A 19184-nucleotide genomic window follows, 5' to 3' on the forward strand; every position below is an offset into this window, starting at 1 on the left:
GCATGTTGTAAGAGAGTAGGAGAGATCATGGGTGAGATAAATGCCCAGCAGTGCACAAAAATGTACCTACATGTAGATGCTTTTTAAAAATATGGGTAATCTAAATGAATGAATGAATGAATGAATGAATGAAACTGCTGTGAGAAAAGCTGCTGTTTTGTGTGTGTGCGTGCATACGTGCATGAGTTTGCACGTGCGTGCACCAACTGACACCGGCATCCACACACACACACACACACACACACACACACACACACACACACACACACACACACACACACACACACACACACACACACACACACACACACACACACACACAATACAGACACAAACAAGTCTTAGAAAAAGAGAAAGAGCAAAAAGCAAGTGGGAGTCCATCTCCAGCCTGTGGATTATGCAAGGTGAGCTGTCTTTAAATCCCTGCCAGCCTGTCCGAATGGCAATCACAAAGACCCAGGCAGCTGATCGATACGCCTCGGCTCGCTTAGCAGGGTTCTTTACAGCGCCTGTGTTCTGAGAAAGGGCTCTGTTCTAGCCTTCTGTAAACCACACTCTGTTCTCAGTCACAAAGACAAGTTAGGAGAGGGGGAATTAAGCTTATAGCTTAGGTTTGCTGAAAATTAAAATGGCTTTTTAGCTATGGAACCATTGCCTCTGCCTGCGGGTCTGTTCCGCTCGTATTGAATAGAAAAGAGGCTTGTCTTGATTTGGTGTGTGCAGCAGCCAAGGCCTTAGTTGTTCTCATAAATGCTGAAGTAGTATGTGTGTGATATAGACTCACAGACACACAAACACAGGTCAAGGTAAAAGGTCCAATATCACACTTCACACTTCCTGCTGACGACATTATAATCGTACACTGTACCCGTTACCTGTCACACAGTCTCTTTCAGCTTCTCTTCTGCACTACTGTTGCTCTTTTTTCTCTCTTTCATAAAACACTAGCAGCTTACAACATATGAATGCAAGGCCATTCATTTTTATTATACATATAATATATATGTATTAAGTTTTCCCCAAAACCAGTTCCATGGCACTTCCCTGAGGATTAAACCTGAAGTCTATGACTTTTTCAGTGAGGTTCAGAGGTTATTTTAACCAATCTGTGTGGCAGAGTATTGTATTTGGTCTCCCTGCTCCTCTATTGAGACATTTAGACCCTGTGGTATGGTATGACCACTACAGCTTGACAAGAGATGAAGCTGAAAGTGTAATATATCCCCTGCCCATCTTAACTCGGCAGTAGACATTTTAGCCCCGGGTTTATATCCCACCTGGGAAGGTCAAGAATCCTATGGATTGCAGATTCACATGTAACTAATGTACAGTAACTAATGACCACTCGTTCAGCCCTCCATATGAATGAATATGACCGCTAATATATATTATGGATATACTGATATATCCATATGACCACTGTACAGTATATATTAATGAGTCTAGATCTGAAGTTGTAGACCTTCTATTTTCGCTACTTTTGCGTGACTTTGTCATACAACAAAGTATAAGATAGGGCATTAATTCATGAAAAAACATAAAACGATATCATATGGATTTGTGCCCCACAGTGAACTCAGCAAAGAGAGTTGTGAATCAGACGGCTCCATGTGTTGTGCAGCAACTCCTCTGTACTACTGTACTTTTCACACTGTTGCTACACATTGTGGTTTCATATCTGTATCTCAAAGCCCTTTGATCTAACCCTGGAGGGTTAGGACGAGCTCTGTTCTTATCTCATTCTTTATTCTCATCTCTAGTCTCTTCGTCTTCAGAAGAGAACGGCGTCTATTTGATCTTCTGTTATAAACCCCCTCTTCTCCCCTCTCTCCCCAACACTACACGCTCCATGGAACCCCAAGCCAATTCATTAGGAGGCTCAGAAAGTAAATTACGTTAAATAGTTCCTTGTTGTTGCCAGAGGAAGTCAGAACTTGACTGAGCCACAGTGTGCCTTCCCCAACTACTTCTTGTACATATTTTATTTAGAGCTCGTTTAGATGTGCAAATTGATACTCTGAGGAAGAGAGGGAATGGGCTATGTTGTGGAGGAGGAGCAGGAGGAGGAGGAGGACTGAACAAGGGGTTGGGGGCAGTTTTGCCATGTTCTCTTATTATAAGCGACCTTGGGCTTATTTTTTCTGTAAAGTCGCTTGTAAATATTGGTAGTTGCGGGTTACTTTTTCCGGGGGTTGTTCCCAAAGTGTAGTTGCTTATTTGGCCTTGCTTCCTAATGTTGTTTAAATCAGTGGTTCTCTGCCCCTCCCGTTTTTATGTGAGAGCTACTGGAGACTTGGAGATTAGTGGTTCTTAAACATTTTCATGTCAAGAACTCCCAAATATATATTTGGCCACGGTCCCCAATCTGAAAATATGTTGTGCCAGGGACCCCCATGCAAGATTTATGTTGTTACAAATGCTTTTTATTTTATTTTATAATTGCTGATCAATTTGCAGTGTGTGTGATTGTTGCTTCTTCTGGGGTGGTTTTCATAGATCTGGTTGCTTATTTGTCTCACAGAATCTGGCAACACTGGTTGGGGGGCAAGGGGCAGGCTGGGTGGGTTGAACAGTAGTACGGAACTGAAGAGATGGAGAGATGGGGTGGGGGGGGCAGGGTGTAGCGGGGGGTAGACCTATGAGACCAAGCAGTGGAATCCCATTATTACTCATTCATGATCTTCCTGAGTGTCAGGGAATCTCCCGGCCTCATTATGAAGAGTCAGTGTGTATTTGCGGAAGCCAGCGTAATGCCCCGGCTCCCACTTGAAAGACTTTCCTTATCCTACACTCCACTCTCCTCTTTTCCTCCCTGGCGACCTCAGGGAAGTGATGTCATTCTGAATCATTAAGAACCCCCCCACCCCATCCCTAACACTTATTTTTCTGAGTTGGGGAACCAGGCTAATTTGGAAATGACAGTAGCATAGTGAAAAGCTGTTAGACAGTCTGTTTGAGTCTAAACTTGATTGAATGCAGAGAAGCCAGTGCACTTGAACCCAGGTGAAGCCATGCAGACAGCATCGGTACCTGAGATTCCATTCATATCCTACTATAATCTTACTATCTTATTATAAAATAGATCTGTCCGTGCATCCATCCATCATAAGTTTAAAAAAATCCTCCGTGGAAATTGCACATGGATATTGACCATTGGCAAATGCAGGGATTGAGGAAGCAGATTTTCACTTTCCCAAATTTAAGCTGTTTATTAATATTTTTGTGAACTCTGTCACTCAATTAGGCTAAGCATCTCTGTCCTCATCCATCTATTTATTTGCATTTTTACCACACTGACTATGGGATCTGTAGTCCGGTTACAGTGACAAGTCCCCGGGTATGGACTAATATAAATTAGAATAAGGTAGTGAAAACCATACAACAAATGATCGTCTCATTTGCAACTCAAAATTCTACATTAACCTCGGTGTCACTGGGTGTATTTTCCACCATACTGTACATCAGCAACCAGCTTAGCTTTGTGAACTGCAATCCAACTGGGATAACTTTATCGATGCAGTGCTATGCATTCCTCTGTATAGTTTTTTTTATTTTCTCACCAGACCTTGCAGAGGTCATTGTCACCGTGGTTTGTATTTCTCCCTCGTACAAGGCCTTGCTCGATGGTGTGTGTGACTTTTTCTGGACTCATTTATTCACTATCTTCCTTGGGCCCCGGAGGAGATAAAAAGCACCTCATGCCTTTTCATGTGGACTCGGTGGCTGCCATTAGACCGAGCCAGGTGACCTACAGCATGAATTAAATTGGCCCGGGTGCTTTGCGGCCCAGCTGATAGAGGCCGAGGATAATAAATCCTTTGGGCAAGAGAGAAAGGGAGGGATGTATAGCAGCCCACAGACCCCCTGGGACACTCAGCGTCTCTTTATTAGCATGGCAGCATGGCTACTCTCCTGCTCTACGCTGTCTAGAGCGGTGGTTCTCAAACATTTTCATGTCGAGGGCCCCCCAGATTGATACATTGACCCCCCCCGGACACCCAAGAACTTAGTTGTTAGATCAGATTTATACAGAATTCTAGGATACAACTGTCTGTACCAGTGGTTCTCAAATGTTTTCCTGTCAAGGACCCCCAAATGAATGTGTATTTGGCCGTGGACCCCCATCTGAAAATATGTTGTGCCAGGGGGACAAGATCTGTGTAAAATGTTGTAGATCGGCAATTTTCACAATGCTTCATTAGGGGCGGCAGTGGCTCAGGGGTAGAGTGGCCGGTAAAGCGGCAGGATGGCAACCGCAAGGTTCCCAGTTCGATCCCAGACTCCCCAAGAGTTAGTGTCGAAGTGTCCTTGAGCAAGACGCTGAACCCCTAATTGCTCCCGATGAACAGGTTGGTGCCTTGCATGGTTTCCTCCGCCATCGGTGTATGAATGTGTGTGTGAATGGGTGAATGTGTGCACAATCTAGGGCGCTTTCACACTATGGTCCCGGGTGCGCACCCCGGACCACATGGCAGATGTTGTGGTAGTGTGAACGTAGCGAACCGTTCCCCGTAACGCATCACCGTACCGTACCCGAAACCACCTTGGGAGGTAGTCTCGGGTCCGATTGCTGCGGAGTCGGGAACGGAACGCGGCAGTGTGAATCCATCCGTACCAAGAGAAGGAAGTGGACTGCTAATCATATATCATTTATATATTTTTTATAATTACGCATTATTTTAGCTGGGTTATACCTTCTCATAGTTCTACTTGAATGTTGACAAGAAATAATAATCCCGCTTGTGTTTGAGTAGCGCGAGCCGTGAAAAATAATAAACAAAAAACACATGTGTGGCGAACGTATTTATAAGGATAAATACACCAAGGATTAGTCCGTGACGTCATACCAAGGATGTGTCCGTGACGCCAATATCATATTAACAGACGACGTTACATTTCGAGGTTTCAAAGACCAGTGCACACACTGCTTTGGTTGTGTATTGTTGATCTGTTGTTATTATAACTCAAGACAACGTCAGGAACACAGTCAAACTTTATTATTCACTCTAGAGTGACTTTTCTTCTGTGAATGACATTCTCTCCCAAAGCCCCATAGTCCACAGCGCCCCCATGAGGCACATATTTACCATTACTGTTAAATGAAATGGTCTCGAGTCTTGGCCAGTGTGAATGCTGGCCAGCCAAGCGTACTCGGAAACGGTTTGATTCAAACGGATCCAGTGTGAAGCCGCCCTAAAGCGCTTTGGATAAAAGTGCTATATAAATGCACCATTTTACCATTTACCATTGTATCAAAGTCAATAAACCGATTTTGATGTTATATTAACACATTTGGCTGGGGACACCCTGGAACCACTTCAAGGACCCCCGGGGGTCCTTTGATCCCACTTTAGGAACCACTGGTCTGTACTGTAGGTAGGGAGAGAGAAAACCTATAGGTCCCTATTTTTGCTGGTGCCTTACCCGCTACCCGTGAATTACGCACAAGGGAGCTGGCACTGTCCCTAAACGGTATCTTCCGGCCGCTATACCCGCTATTCATTATGCCGATTCCGTTATTTGCACCTGGAGGTGTGCCCGTGGGTGTGTTGTTGGGCTTTCCCTAAAATTGCTATCTTGCCCACACACGTTTGTTATGCCAAATGCGTTTAGTAGAGTGCGCCTGCAATGTGTGCATGTCGGGAGTCGGCCCGGGCGCACAACCGCACAACATTCTCCTAATTCTGAAAGAATCTCTGTGATTCTAATTTTCCTATAATCAGCAGAAGGGAAAGTGTTAATTCCTTGTGTCAATTGTGTTTGGTTAAGATGATAGTCTATTCAAAGAAGACAATTTGTGCTGCTCGCAATGCCATGCACTCCAAATTACACACTTCAGTTTTACTCATCCATTGCAGGAAGGAAATAATGAATGGATTACAATAACAAAACATTCTCTGTAATCAGTAACATGTACGTGATACTATCAAATATGGTTTTATTGAAAGGCAATCAAAGACTAGAGCGTATGAAGCAAACGTCGGGTGTATGGTGTCCAACGTTATCGGTGCCCCAGTGCGGCTGCAGAGTTCACGTCGGAATTAAGTGATTGTGAATGTAATTGTCATTACAATTTTACTGTAATCCACACTGACTGTTAATTCCTTGTGTCAATAAATGGTGTTTTTGTCAGCAGTTGCCAGTTAAGCTTGTCAAAGACTAATACAATGTCGTTTGATCTGCGTTTGCTATAACCACACCAGACCATTTCGTTTAATTAATCCAGAACACAAGCAGATTGATGTAATGTTAAAGTTCTCTATAACCAGCATTGTGTGATTGATAATTCTGAGAATCAAATATAAATGTATTCCAAGGCAACGTCTCTCTTCCATGGACAGAGAGGGAGAGAGCATAAGATTGCATTGGGGATAATGGCTTGCGCAGTCTTCTCTTAAAGGCAATGGCATCTGGCATGGAAATTGGATTTATTATTGTAATGCCCAAACCACACCTATGCATAATGTAACGGGTAACGCAGTTGTTTTAGGGATAAGCCTGGTGTCCGAAGATAGCAACTTTTGCACGGGAGCGCCCCTTGCGCAATGCTGAATGCCCAAATAGTGGGTTTAGGATCTTCCAATGAAAATAGAGCCCATAAACTGAATAGTCATTCTTTACAGTACATTCTCTCATTGGATTACCTTCTAGAGCCGGTGAAATTATAGTGAAATTAACCAGTTCAAACCTGGTGTCCCTATTTTGGTAGACAAAATAGCAGATCCACAAGCTCAAGCTTGTAGATTGGCTATTTTTGCTATTTCTGAAAAGGGTGGTTAAAGTGGTCCTAATTTTGCCGGGGACCCCCTCAAGGACATTTGGGAGTCCCCGGACCCCCACTCTACACAAACCCACAGTACACACTCAGGCAGACCAGACACACAGGCGCATACATCCATCTTACTGATGATGTTCCCCAGAGGTTTCTTGCATTCTGTCTTTTCTGTCACGTATACCATTGACTGGTTGTCCACAGCAAACACAGCATAAAGATGGAGTCATTTCTTTGGAGTCGTATGTACATGTTTGTCTGTATGGTGTCTGTCTCTCTGTGGGTTTCTATACAGTATGCTGTTAACGTGTGTGGCATTTTCTTCAGGGCGTTGTGAAAATGAGAGGAAGATTCAAACAGTCCCTCATGTATTGGCACTTGTGTAATCGACTGTGCAGCGTGGTTGGAATGCAAACTCAAACCAGTCTCACGACAAGCTTGAGAGAACACACACACACACGCACACACACGCACACACACACACACACACTCACACACAAATTGTGAAAATGGATTTGTGCCAGCATCATCTCTCTCTTTCATGCCACAGTTGAATACAAACATACAACACGCCCGTGCGCACGCACACGCACACGCACACGCACACGCACACGCACACGCACACACACACACACACACACACACACACACACACACACTAATCCAAATGGCAGATGACGAGAGAGAAGCTGTTTGATCATATTAAAAAGCCAATTACTCTCTTCAAATCTCAAAGCATGGGCTGTAAATGGAGCTGTGACTGTTTGTTATAGAGGGACAAGGATCTTTAATTAAAAGAATGTGTTGCTGTGACATGATGACACTAAGGCTATATCCCCGCCTTGTTCCCGTTTATGATGGAAAAACATTACAATTTACAATTGAGGCATTTATCCAGACACTCTAATCCAGAATGACTTACAAGTGCGAGATCGGAGTGGATGACATGAACCCTAGTCCATGGGTCTTCAACAGGGGGTCCGGGACCCCTATAGGAGTCCTCAGAGTTACTACAGGGGGTCTGCCAAATCTTTGTGTGATTGTAACTTTTTTGGTGTCGAAGGAAAAAAGAGCAGACCAATTACGAAGCCAAAGATCAAGTTTTTAAAGTATTTAGGCTTTAAGTGGTTAAATGAAAATTCACATTACCATGAATCCAACACAACGCTACACAACACTGATGATAGAGCTGTCAAGCAAGTCTATGAAGCTATCTATGGAATCTATGATTGCAGCACAATTGTATACAATACGTATGTAGTGGGGGTCCCTGCTTCATCTCTCTCTCAGCTAAGGGGTCCTTGGCCTAGAAAATATTTAAGAACCCTGCCCTATAGTCAACAAAGGATAAATAACCATGTAAATAGATTGCAAAGAGAAACGGTTCAGTGCTTCAAAGGAGCTAGGATACAAGTAAACATCTGACATGCTATACAGTATATCTAAAGAACATTCTTAGCATTTGTGGTCAAGCAAACAATATGTCTATCTAAATAACATGAATGAATAAACAGAAAAAGCCTGCACACTGATATTTTTTTAGGCTCTTTGGATGCAAAAATAGATTTATTTAATATTCTTCAGACCATCACCATCCTCATCATGAGTGCTGATAGATAGATAGATAGATAGATAGATAGATAGATAGATAGATAGATAGATAGATAGATAGATAGATAGATAGATAGATAGATAGATAGATGGATGGATAGAAAACCATTATAATAAAAACATCTAAAATAGGCTTCTAGAATAGCCAACCTACAATATTGATACAAACCAAACGAGTCCAATGGCTTGAATTCAACATCCCCAATCCAAATCAGCCTGATCAAGCCAACCAGAGAAGTTGCAGTCTTAATTGTTGCAGGCAGAAAATAACTCAGCGCTCCTTCTCATGATGATGTAATACATATTTTTGACCAAAAACGTTGACCAATTTTTGGTCATCTATCTGCATAGATGCAAAAAAAAAATCATAAATGATAAAACCTCCTCTGGCATAAGATACTTATGGAGTGTTTTACCCTTGAATAACTGACCTGTTTGCTTCAGCTTCACTCTTCACTGAAGAGTCATGAAGATATTTGTGAATTTCATGAAGATATTGGCTCCATATCGCCAGTTTTTCAATTACACAGTTTCTTCACCGCTCTTAAGTATTTTTGTTTACCAATTATGAACGCTACTTCTTGTGCCTTGCTTGTGACTGACACTGCTATTATTATAATTTATGTCCCTTTTGTCATCTGAGCTGTAATTACAGTATGCTGATTTTACAGACCAACGTGCCGTGGGCTGTTTGTTGTTGATGTGTTTAAAAAGGGTAAAACTCAATAAACATACTTGAAAGAAGAAGAAAAAATAGGCGAGGGAAAGGGATAGAAGAAAAGAAGAGTGCTAGGCTGAGGTACTGTAGAGTAATGTTATGTGAATGTAAATTGTGACTGGCTTCCCTAACAAATGATTGTTCTGCAGGCTTTGTTATCTCCACTTTGCTAATAGAAAGTCATTAAATTAAACCAGATTGATAATGGAAGCGTTGGCTCCATTTCAGAGTTAGAGCCGAGACACAATTACAATCAAATCTGCCACTGGCCCGTTTTTTTTTTTTTTTTCATCTGTAATTGTTTTTTCTCTTTTACATTTTGATGCGATGTTTAACTTGACTTTGTCTGCCTTCCTTCTTGCTTCCTTCTATCCACTTCCTTCCTTTCCTTTCCTTTCCTTTCCTTTCCTTTCCTTTCCTTTCCTTTCCTTTCCTTTCCTTTCCTTTCCTTTCCTTTCCTTTCCTTCCTTCCTTCCTTCCTTCCCTCCTGTCCTTCCCTCCTGTCCTTCCCCTGCAGGGTTTTGAGGGTGCAGTCTCTGGAATGGTACTACAACAATGTGAAGAGTCGCTTCAAGAGGTTCGGCAGCGCTAAGGTCCTGAAGACCCTGTACCGCAAGCACATCATAGAGAGAGGAGCCCTCTCTGATCTCCCAGGTAACTCCCGACTCCTCTGCCTTTCATCACATCAAACACGCATCGGCCTCGCAGGGTTTCTGTGGTTGATTTGAGTTTGTTTTGTGTGTTCCTTTTATCTTTTGTTTTCAACATCCAGTTACTTTATAGATTTTGATTATTATTACAAAACCTACTGTACATTAACCACTTCAGCCCTATATACATTTCGTCCATTTGAAAATAGCCGATCTACAAGCTCACAATCTGTCGCATCGCAACGCATTGTGGGCTTGTAGATCTGCTATTTTCAAAATATTTTTAATACACTTTATACATTTGAAAACTTGAAAACTGAAATGGGACATTCGGCATAATGAGTACTTTCTACTTTTGGTACTTTAAGTACATTTTGATACTTTTGTACTTTTACTCAAGTAAATGTTTTATTCCGGACTTTTACTTGTAACAGAGTATTTCTACATTGCAGTATTGATAACTTTTACTTAAGTAAAAATTATGAGTGCTTTTTCCACCACTGATCTTTTGTTTGGGCCTTTACCAGTGCACATGTTGTTTTGTAACTATCCCTCTGTCAATGGTTCATGTGGAGCCCCACCGATGTATCCATTTGGCGGATATATCGACCTTTTTTTTACTTTTGTGATGACATCAGTATCTACAGTTATGATACTGATGTCAGTATTGACGCCAATACTTTTGCACTTTTATTCAAGTACATTTTGATTACCGTACTTTTACTTGTAACAGAGTGTTTCTACATTGCAGTATTAATACTTTTACTTAAGATGTTGATGAGCTGCAAAGCATTATAAAACCAAAAACATTTATGTTCAGGAATCAAAGCTAATTGTTTGACTACACACCGCACTGATTTCCATAGTTACTATACTTAGCCTACTAATGAGTAATTTTCATTGTTTCGGCTTAGTTTGCATGTAATTATAGCTGTCAACTATAACGAGAAATGGCACTTTGAAAATCAAGGGTTGTGTAGGCCAGGCAAATGGAGACAAATGCTGATGATTGTTGATTGCTTATTTGTTCGCCATGTTGCATGATTACCCATTTTCCACGCGTCTGCCTAACTCACTGCTTCACATAAACGTCTGACTCTCATCTCTGGCAGACAGACACAAACATTTGTCCACCAAAAAGATACACCCCCCTGCATTTAAACACAGTTCTTCGTATCGATGCTGTCTTCCAGAAACCTTGTATCTCCAATCCATATTTCAACTTTTTTCGTGAATTAATGCCCTACTTAGGCATACTACAGTGTCACACAAAAGTAGCAAAAATAGCCGACCTACAAGCTCACAACGTGTGACATTGTGTGACGCGTTGAATGTCTTTTTTTAGGTGTGAAAATGACAGTGGTAAAGTGTGTCTGAGGGTTTCATAAATATTGAGCCAATGAAAAGCATTATCAAGAGCCTGTGAATGAATAATAACTACTCCCCATCCATTGGAACACCGGTTCTTTTTTTTACCATTGAATACAAACACACAACACGCCCGTGCGCACGCACGCACGCACGCACACACACACACACACACACACACACACACACACACACACACACACACACACACACACACAATACAGTGAATAATCCATCCAAGGTTTGAGTTGGGGGTGGATGGGTAATCCCAGTATGATATCCGCAGCTGTAGTAAAGACAGCTTCTCTGTAAGCCTAATAGAACAGACAGAAAGTACACAGTAAAATCCTTACGGGTACAATTTGACTCTTACAAATGTTACAAGAACTCTCAGGATTTTTTGCTGTGTATAATGTGTGTGTTTTGCCTGGTGGCGTGTTGGCTCACTGGCGTGTGTCTGCTTGAAGATCATGGTGGGTTCATGCAGGTAGCCAGCCTGCCCACTAATCCCACCCGCAGGCCATGGGCCACTGTGATTCATCCGTGTGTGTGTGTGGGGGTGGGGGGGGTAAGCAAGCATCAGGGTTGGTTTGATCCTTCCGCCTCCAGATGCCACACTTTGGACCTGACTGCAACCTGATGTGGATGCCCCTAAGTCTGTAGCTACAGGGCTTTATTACAAGCTCTGGCACACTGGATTAAAGGGATACGTAGGACATATTGGACAGGCTAAATCAGGTTAGGAGGTCGCTGCTTTGTCAGTTAAATCTTGAGGAAATATATATCTTTTATGATCAGTATTTTATTGGGGTTTACTTTAAAACAAATATAAGGGGCAACAAAATATGCAAAAAAGGAAAGAAAGAATAACGATAAAATAGAAATATTAAATTAAATACATGATAACATATATTTTATATTTAAGATCTTGAGGAATATTACGTCCTCAGAGGCTCAGACAGAGTGAATCTGTTCTCAGCATCCTGCACAAACCCTGAAGATCGAAAAAGTAAACATTTCAATAATAATAAAAAAAAACAATAGGGTGAGTTCTTCCACACTTAACATCCTCATTTCACATTGCATACTCCTATATAGTATATTATGGAGCTCCTCTCTCCTCTCTCCTCTTCAAGCTTCTCCTCTCCTCTCCTCTCCTCTCCTCTCCTCTCCTCTCCTCTCCTCTCCTCTTACATCACCCAGAGAGGAAATAGGATTCTCTATTATTGTACCAACTCACACAAGCCCTGCAGATTATACTTTGTCCAATTCCCCAAACACTACTTCCTCTCTAATAATCACTGCACCCACTGACTGACTGGTTTATTGCATGATTATGGAAATACTGTAATACAGTGGTTATCGAACATTCTTATGTCAAGGACCCCCAAAGTATCTACTTGGCCACGGATCCCCATCTAAAAATATTTACTTCCAGGGACTCCCGATAAGAGAAGATTCGTGTTAAAACACTTCTAAATAAAAAAAATTGTCCCTTTCTGTTTTTTCAAGATTTGTTGTCAGTTTTTCATGAAAATAGCAGATGTAGATGTCTGCTAATTTTGAATAGCCAAAGTATGAAATAGGGTTAAAGTGGTTAAACTGACTTTGATCATTTTGTTGGGGACCCCCTGGAACCCCTTCAAGGACCCCTGGGGGTCCCCGGACCCGACTTTGAGAACCGCTGCGGTATGTGTGTATTATACATCAATGTGTTTTGTAGAATCAAATTGTATATTCATGTGTGAAAAATGTGTGGGTTGATTCTGTTTGCTGTGTGTGCATGTGTGGGTGAACATGCGTTCGTATCATGCATGCACATGTACAATTTATTTATACACGATCGGTCGGTTATTGTCGCTTGCTTGTACAAGTCAGAGGCTGCTTGATTTATTGACTTGCCAACATCTCCCACCTTGTAAAGTGTGAGTTATGCATGGGTTTTCTCTCCATCCTGACCTCTCTGCTCTTGTTTGTGTGTACTGTGTGTGGGGGTGTGTGTGTGTGTGTGTGTGTGTGTGTGTGTGTGTGTGTGTGTGTGTGTGTGTGTGTGTGTGTGTGTGTGTGTGTGTGTGTGTGTGTGTGTGTGTGTGTGTGTGTGTGTGTGTGTGTGTGTGTGTGTGTGTGTGTGTGTGTGTGCGCGTGCCTGCGTGAGATAGTTTTAATCTATATATATATAAATACATTAATGTGCCTGTACCACCCTGGCTCTGTTTCTGCGTCCGCATGAGTTTTATTGCTTTTTTTATCGCTAAGAGACGCACGTACGCAAGCACACACACACACATTTTAATTTGAATTTCAATCCACAAATTTCAATCCACAAATTAATATCAATTTACAGGGAAACAACTTTTACAGGGTTAGGCAGTTTATGGGCACACACACACACACACACACACACACACACACAGTCACACACATTTGTATTAATATACTAGGACATGAACATGGCTTAAGATGGCTTTGTAAATAGCTTACAAATAGCCAAAAATTGCAGATACGTACAGTATATCGGCTATTATTTGGCACACAACAACATTTAAAATGTCTAATCCTAACCCTAATAACCCCAACCTGAATCTTTCCTAAATGTAAATCTTAACCAAAAAGAAAACATTTAATCTTAAAATAACAATTTCTGGAAAAAAAAATCAATCAAAGGACCAAAAAAATATGGTGCTCACAAGTATAGTATAAAAGCACACTCACGCACGCACACACACGCGAGCGCACACACCCACACACAACGCACACGCCCACACACACCCAAACACAGCCCTCTCTGTGTCGTATATCAGGTGGAATAGGTTAAGACTGTAAACATGGCCACAGAATGTGCAAAGACAGGAGCTGTCAGAAAAGGGGATTGGGCTTTAATTTACTCGAAAGGCCTTCGCTCTGAGAGGACATTTTCCTTTGTAGCGCCTGTGCCCAATTTGTGTGGAAAACGGAACGCAACTATTTGTTTTGTAAAATATACGATGGCGACAGTTTATCCGTAGGTACAACTAAAACTTTTATGACCCCAGGAGTCGACCTGAGCTTTAATGAGATTTCACTTCTGGCTCTGAATCACTGCTCCAAAAACTGCTCCCTGTTGACCTTACAGTGTTTTGCTTGGTCAGCTCAGCTGCAGTGGTGGGCAGTTAGTACATGTATTGAGTACTTAAGTATGTTTTGGAGTGTCTGTACTTTACTTGAGTATTTGTATTTTTTGATACTTACTGTATGACTTTCACTCCACTACGTATCAAAGACAAATGTTGTACTTTTGAATCCAGTATACATTTCTAGGAAGGGGAAAAGTACATTATGAATTAACCACAAGCTCCATTTAGAATATAGTGAAAATAGCAGATCTAAAAGCGGACAACGTGTTGCAATGAGACACGTTTGTGAGCTTGTAGATCGCCATTTTCGTACTTTGCAATTTGTACTTTTGAATACTTAACCGTTTTTAAAAAGAAATAGTCGAGTACTTACACTCAAGTACAAAACGGAGGAGCAACTTTACTTGTACTTTGCCCGCACCACTGCTGGGCTTTCACTTCAGGCTCTGAATCAAAACTGCTCCCTATTGAACTTACAGTGTTTTGCTTGGTCAGCTCGGCTGTGCCTTTCCTTTTGCTCTGGGAGCTAAGAGTTTCACATCAACTGCGCCAGATAATGTTTACAACCCCAGAAATGAAAGACTGGAGGTTTGCATGTAGTGTACATGTAGTGCAACCAGCCTCTGGAACGTAAAACATCCTCCTAAACCTTTCGAGTGGGGTGAAATGTTTACAAGGTTTCCGAACCGACAGCGACGGTATAACAGGGGGGCCACTGTTATATCGTCGCTGTCGGGCAGAAACCTTGTACTGTACTTCCGAAACCGTAACTTTTCAGGAAATGAGGGCGGGAAAAGGAACCTGTGGTATTTATTATTTAGTCACAAGCTCTTCAGTCACAAACCCCACAGGCTGACTTAACCACTTTCAGCCTGGCATCGCAATTTTGTGCATGTCATTGTAGGCAAAATCTTTCCATTTCTTTAAAAAAAATAGCTAAAATAGCTGATCTACTGTTTAACCACTTAAACCCCAGCATCCTTATTGTGGGGAAGGCTTTCGCATAAAATAGCAGATTGACAAGCTCAGCGCGACAAGTTGTGAGCTTGTGGATCGGCTATTTTCAGGAAAAAAACTGAAAATACACTATTAGAAGTTTAGAACCCTGTGGGACTCCAATCAACCAGTTTAGTGCTTAAAGGAGTAGTTCACCCAAAAAATTACTTATTTTCTATCAATTGCACACCCCATGAAGCATTCCTAAGCTAATAATTTGATTCCCGTCTCCTACCGACTAATGTATCCGGTAGGAGACACAAAGTAGATTCTTTGTGTCTCCTACCGGAAAACGGTTGCATTGTGAACTCGTCAGCTATTTTCACAATTTTGCACGACCCTATCATGTGATTGAGTATAAAATATGGCATTTAATTTGTGAAAGAAAAGATGAAATATTGGAGATACAAGGTTTTCTGCCCAACTGTGACGATATATGACGAGCTGTAGGCTCCTTTCATATGTTGTGAAATAGGTTTCATTTATCATCGCCGCGGCGTTGCAGTAGCTGGTCAAATCAATTATAGAACCAGTGGGAAATCACAGGGCAAGTGACAGTCAGCGAGAGAGATGTGACTCTTTTTTCATCTATCATGTCCCTGGGGAGAACATAATGACCTTCACACCTAAGTGGAAGCCAACAGGAAAGATGGGATTTGTACTTTGTGCTTATACGTCCATCATCTCCACTGAAAGCCCTGTAGAGGCGTCTTCACTGAAAGCCCTGTAGAGGCAGCTACCATGCAGTCTACTGTGTGTGTGTGTGTGTGTGTGTGTGTGTGTGTGTGTGTGTGTGTGTGTGTGTGTGTGTGTGTGTGTGTGTGTGTGTGTGTGTGTGTGTGTGTGTGTGTGTGTGTGTGTGTGTGTGTGTGTGTGTGTGTGTGTGTGAGAGAGAGAGAGAGAGAGTGACAGCTGAGAGGCTCTCCCCCGATGGTGGTCTTTACAGCGGACGTGTGGTGATTATGTGGTCGGCAGTCCAAGCCCCACTTTTTCATAGGCGATTTGAAGCAGCCGACCACATTACGTAGTAGACGGTTCAGCAGGGTCCATTGCCGGCGTGGTATAGATCTTCTAGCCTGGCATTGCCAGACTGATGATGTGGATTCACTCTCAAGAAATCAGAAAATGACCGGGCCTATCAGGGGCTGCTTTTTACTGTTGTACGGACAGCAGTTGAAACGTAGTCACTGATTGGCCCAATCATTTTCAGATTTCTCATACTCTCTGCCTATGGGCCGAAGTCCAGACTGATGCCGTGGAGGAGCGTGTGAGTAAATCCACGTCATCAGTCTGGCAATGGCAGGCTATAGATCTTCTCCTTCGAACTCTATCTCCAGGGTGCCGGATCTAATGGTGGAGACATGGATACCCATGTACTGTACCTGTCAGACTACTTCAATAACGTAAAAGACAAACACAGGCACAACACCAGAAGGGAGCCCCACTGATCTCACTGAACCCAGTTTCGGCACAAAAATGGGGTCAAATTCTCCAGGATGTGGAATGCCCTACCAACAGCCATAAAAAAGTGTGCCACCGTACCTTTTTTTGCAAACTGTTAATAAAGTATTCAATCAATCAATCAAAAACGTTTGGGCTCAGCCGCTCCCACTTGGGTACTATGCGTAAATATGTAGATAATTTGTTTGTTCTTATTGATTGATCTCTCTTCCCCTGGCTCCCCCCTTTCTTCTTCTTCCCTTTCTGTTTATGGAAATAACAAAAACGATGGAGCATGCACAAAAACTAATTTCACCCACTGTTTTACACCTGTAAACCTGTGATGTGACAATGAAGTTGAATCTGATTAGATAGGTCCTCAGGAATAGAACTATACGCATCTCTCGCACGCACACACACACGCACGCGCACGCGCACGCATACACGGTCACACGCGCACACACCAACACTTGTCAAACAGTATAATGGAAAAAGATAAGGTTTCAACCACTGACAGGCATCAATGAACGCTGTGACACATTTTACAGCAGAAACAGATAGGATTCACTGAGGTGTCGTAACCTAAACGTTTGTAGAATGATAACGTTCACTTTAACACCACATGCCTGTTCCCCTTCCGTGTATTTATAGATCTTGTAGATCGGTTATTTTCGGCGAAGAATCTTTCTTTTTCAAAGAATTTCATAAATGTAAAAATGAAATAAAATCAAAGATAAATATAAAAAAAATGTAAACACTTTTAAGACGTTAGGAAAATAGCCAATCTACAAGCTCACAACGCGTCTTGTAGCTCGCGAGCTTGTAGATCGGCTATTTTCACTTGTTTAGACCCAAATTTCTCTTTTGGGTCTGAAGCTAAAAGGTTTGGGAACCATTGCTTTACACAGTGTACCACCAACAGCAGAGGCAGCCATGCAAGGCATCAATCTGTTCATCAGGAGCAGTCGAGGTGTGTCTTGCTCAAGGACACTCTCCTCCTGAGCCACTTACACCATAGTACTTTGGAAAATGGCATGTCCTCCAATCGACCCCCCCCCCCCCATAAGCCTTGGAGGTTCCAGGGAGTCCCCAGCTAAATGATACATGGTTATGAACCAAAGCGACCCTTAAAGGTTTGTAACTCTTGACAGTGTACAAATGGTTACAAAACTGTACACTGTCAGAGTTTCAAGGAGCCCTTGGGTCCTTGAAATAACAAAAAGTTTGAGAACCACTGTGGTTAAAACATTAATATATCAGTGTTTTTGGAGCATTGTTGTTGTTCTTGGGGCGTGGACGTGTGATGACTCAGAGCTCAGTGCTGTGTGTGTCTGTGGGGATTGAAAGGCAGAATGTTAAACAGGATCCCAGGGCCACTGCTGTCACTGTAACATACTGTAGCCTCATGGCAAAACCTGCACATGGAGGGCACAGCCACACTGGAAGTTATGTGTATAGATTAGAGCTGCACAATATATCGTCATCACAATATCAACAAGCGCAATATACATATCGCAAAATACAAAAATATAATATCCAGATGTGAACTGCACTGGCATAGATTATGACAGTGTCCGTGAATGCTTGTGTGCGTACGCGTGTGCATCACCCTGCGTTCGTGCATGTGCGCGCGCGTGTGTGTGTGTGTGTTTGTGTGTGTGTGTGTGTGTGTGTTGATGCTGTTGGAGCAACATGTGACCTTGGGCAGCTGAACATTGAGCCTGGCTGTACTCTCCCGGGTCAGGAAATGTATTGATCTATCATAAACCATCTGGTTTTATAACACACACACACACACACACACACACACACACACACACACACACACACACACACACACACACACACACACACACACACACACACACACACACACACGCACACATACACACAGAAATCTATTTTCTTCGTATCATCAATCCAGCCTTCTCAGAACACGATGCACTGGGTTTATCACACTCAACACGATTCAACACAGATATATCATGATATTTTCTCAGTTACTGTCTGTCTGTCTGTCTGTCTGTCTGTCTGTCTGTCTGTCTGTCTGTCTGTCTGTCTGTCTCCTAGTCAACCGCATAAACCAATTTTTTCAATCAGTATACAAAAATGTAAAAAATATATTTGTACACTTCTACATTTGAGCAGCAACATTTTTTTATGAAAGTATTTAAGGAGAAATTATTTTAGGTACAGGTTCCAAAACATCATTATCGTAAAGATTTATATTAAACTTAATTGTGCTGCACCACATCCTGATCTCTGGTCAGTCATTATGTTATTATGCAGTCCGTTCTGAGGCTGTTTTATGAGTGTGCGTGTGCGAGTGTGAGTGTGTGTGTGTGTGTGCTTGTATTAGTATACTTGTGAGGACCAAATAGACATTGTGTGGACAATTTTCCTTGTCCTCACAAGAGAAATGGTGGTTTTATGGTTAAGTTTGGGGGAGTTACAGGTATGCTAGTGTTCACCCTGGCAGCTACAAAGATACAGTCTACATTTCATTTCCAATGGAA

General features: G+C 42.2%; 1 protein-coding gene across 1 annotated transcript in view; it reads left to right on the forward strand.

Annotated features, from left to right (window-relative positions):
• The window catches only part of myripb (myosin VIIA and Rab interacting protein b), a gene marked incomplete at both ends in the record, with an annotated part of 199782 nt that overhangs the window by 145324 nt on the left and 35274 nt on the right, over positions 1-19184 (forward strand). Inside the window, one exon of the mRNA XM_080417471.1 lies at positions 9619-9755. Coding sequence (XP_080273597.1) covers positions 9619-9755 — 137 coding nt within the window. The remainder of the gene's footprint in view (positions 1-9618; positions 9756-19184) is intronic.

Source organism: Gymnoscopelus braueri (genome assembly GCF_963280865.1).
Source record: "Gymnoscopelus braueri genome assembly, chromosome: 21".
Classification (NCBI taxonomy): Eukaryota; Metazoa; Chordata; class Actinopteri; order Myctophiformes; family Myctophidae; genus Gymnoscopelus; species Gymnoscopelus braueri.